Source organism: Drosophila persimilis, unplaced genomic scaffold, assembly GCF_003286085.1.
Source record: "Drosophila persimilis strain 14011-0111.01,24,50 unplaced genomic scaffold, DperRS2 tig00000829-arrow-arrow-pilon, whole genome shotgun sequence".
NCBI classification, from domain to species: Eukaryota; Metazoa; Arthropoda; class Insecta; order Diptera; family Drosophilidae; genus Drosophila; species Drosophila persimilis.
In genome coordinates, this window is record NW_020825359.1 from 41923 (window position 1) to 44284 (window position 2362).

A 2362-nucleotide genomic window follows, 5' to 3' on the forward strand; every position below is an offset into this window, starting at 1 on the left:
CAGGCCATAAAGTGGGTCACCAAAACCACAAAACTGTCAGCCACGCCCACGTTTCACAGCCCTCGAATGGAGGTGTCTGGTTTTTTTGTTTTTCATTTGAAATTCCGAAATCGAAATTACAGTTTTTTTGTCGGCCATTTTGGTCAGATCCAAAAACCTGTTACACTCCCCAGAAAAGAAAACAAAATAAAAGAACCAAAAAATACATACACTTAAAAATATATATATTTAAAATAAAAAAAAGCATTTGAAATAATTAACTGCCTAGCTTTAATCGAAATGAATAAATTATTCTGGTTCGGGTTCGGAATCGTAATCGGGTTTTGATTCCGTTTAGACGGGCTGTTTGGTGGATATCCCTGACGTCGATGGCAGCTGGTGCGGAGCTGTGGATGGATGACGCTGATGCAGCAGGGGAGAATCCGTTGTGTCCAGGCCACTAATGTCCGGATAGTGGGGTACACGATCGCGATACGCATTGATGTCGTTGTCGCGATCGGGATCGGGGAACTCGCTGGCCAGATGATAGATGATCTTCTTGAACAGGAACTCGGATAAATTGGTGCGCAGAAAGAAGAGGAACATCCAGTTGGAGAAGTTGCACTTGTCGATCACCGCAGAGATCTCGTTCTCGTCCACTCTACCCGGCTTTGCCCAATACAGGGACCAGCGGGTAAAGGTCAAGCTGTAGGATGGATGGGGTTATCGAACGGGTTAAGGGTTGAGTACTCGTCTACTCACTTTTTGTAAAAGAACAGCGTCAGAAGTCGCCAGACGAGACCCAGAACGGTGACAATCAACAGGAAGGCATACCAGAACCACAATATCACATAGATTTTCTCGTTCATGATGTTCAGGGCCATCACACAGAGGGTGTCGTGCTCCTGCAGTGATCCGGAGGCACCAAACTTGAAGAACTTACACTTGGTCACCTTGGGGAAGACGATATCCAAGGCATTCATCTCGTCCACCCATCGGGAATGCAGAGCCTTCGGGCCCAGTGTGAGGAACTCTCCGGCCAGGAAGCGGTTCGTCCAGGTGATCTGCAACAGCAGATTCACCAGATTGAGCACCTCGGCAAAGACCAAATGTGCGCCCCAAGACTGATTCAATCGCATGCGATCGATCATTGTCCGACGGATGTCCTTTATCCGCTCATCGGCCTCCGCCATCGAGGGTATGTTCAGCTTGCCAATCCGCAGACTATCGTTCTTGAGGTATTTGGTGAGGCCCACCATCCGGAGGCCAAAGACCAAGGCCTTGACCCGTCCGCCCTCCCACTTCTTCCATAGAAAGTGCGGCACATAGAAGCAAAGCGCCTGGAAGAACAGCACAAACGGCACCCACTGATAGTAGCCATGGCGCTTGATCTTATCCTCATTTTGATTGAACGGTCCGATACCAGGCGAGAAGATTTCACCATTCTTAAAGGCAGTATTGTTGTAGTGCTTCACCTAGAAGTATGGAAATAGATCGCACTTTTTAGTTTAAAAGATTTTTGAATCTTTCAAAATGATTCCCCCCTATCCGAAATCTCTGTCTACCATTTCAGAAGGCCCCAAACCATAGAATGCTACCGAGATTCAAATCTCCATGGCTTGTGATGTACTTACCACAGTAAAAGTGGGCGTAAAGAAGCAAAAGGTATTGATCACCGGTGCAATCACAGCATCGGATATACACTGGATATGTTCGCCAATGTACTGGCGGGAGGTGATCAGCAGTGTGGCCACCAGCAGGATGACAAAGGTCCAGCGATAGTGCAGCTTGAAGACAATATTGTCGATGATCACCCGCGTAATATCGAATTTGAGGTACTGCCTCACCGAGCTGAATGTGTTCAGCATTGTGGGAGCTGTTATCTAGTTCTAGTTTCACCTTTCAGCTCCGATTACGATTACAGTACAAGGGGTATTCTCGCGTTTCGAACGAGGTTTCTCTGAAGAATTTTCGAGGGTCGTGTGTGCTGTGGCCTAGCTCCTCATAACGTTGCTGTTGTCCGCGCACTGTCGGGGATTGCAAACTGTTTCGACTCCGGTAACGCGCTGGACTGCCTGCCTGGGAGTGGAGGCGTCTGATTGCGTTATCAGGGAGGGAGCCTATTTCTTCAAGTTCTCTTGGTAATAAGACCCACCCAAAAGAGCCTCCCCCTTCGATAAGACTTCGGCCAAAGAGCCAACTCGGCTATTTAATTGAGTTTTTGGGGGAGAGACTACGAGTAGCACTCACTGATTATCTTATCGAATGATATTCGCTCAAGGAGAGCGAGGGAACGTAGCTTGCAAGTGGAATTCCTGATCAAAATATCTTCTCCGCTGGGAAAAACCGTAAAGAGAATAATCCAAATGAGTAATCCCAAAAG

General features: G+C 47.5%; 1 protein-coding gene across 1 annotated transcript; it reads right to left on the reverse strand.

Annotated features, from left to right (window-relative positions):
* Window positions 1-207: 207 nt before the first annotated feature.
* Window positions 208-2029, reverse strand: LOC6599899 (innexin inx7). The gene is made up of 3 exons (XM_002024976.2): window positions 1614-2029; window positions 742-1454; window positions 208-685 (listed from the first exon to the last, which is right to left on the reverse strand). The coding sequence occupies exons 1-3, from the start codon at window positions 1845-1847 to the stop codon at window positions 334-336; spliced, it is 1299 nt and encodes a 432-aa protein (XP_002025012.1). The 5' UTR covers window positions 1848-2029; the 3' UTR covers window positions 208-333.
* Window positions 2030-2362: the final 333 nt, after the last annotated feature.

What these genes read in the sequence shown, in the direction of transcription:
- LOC6599899 (XM_002024976.2), bottom strand. Translation starts at nt 1,847, where the DNA reads ATGCTGAACACATTCAGCTCGGTGAGGCAGTACCTCAAATTCGATATT. An exon ending in TTACGCCCACTTTTACTGTG is followed by an intron (nt 1,455 to 1,613) that starts GTAAGTACATCA and finishes CCATACTTCTAG; the next exon opens with GTGAAGCACTACAACAATAC. An exon ending in ACGCTGTTCTTTTACAAAAA is followed by an intron (nt 686 to 741) that starts GTGAGTAGACGA and finishes TCCATCCTACAG; the next exon opens with CTTGACCTTTACCCGCTGGT.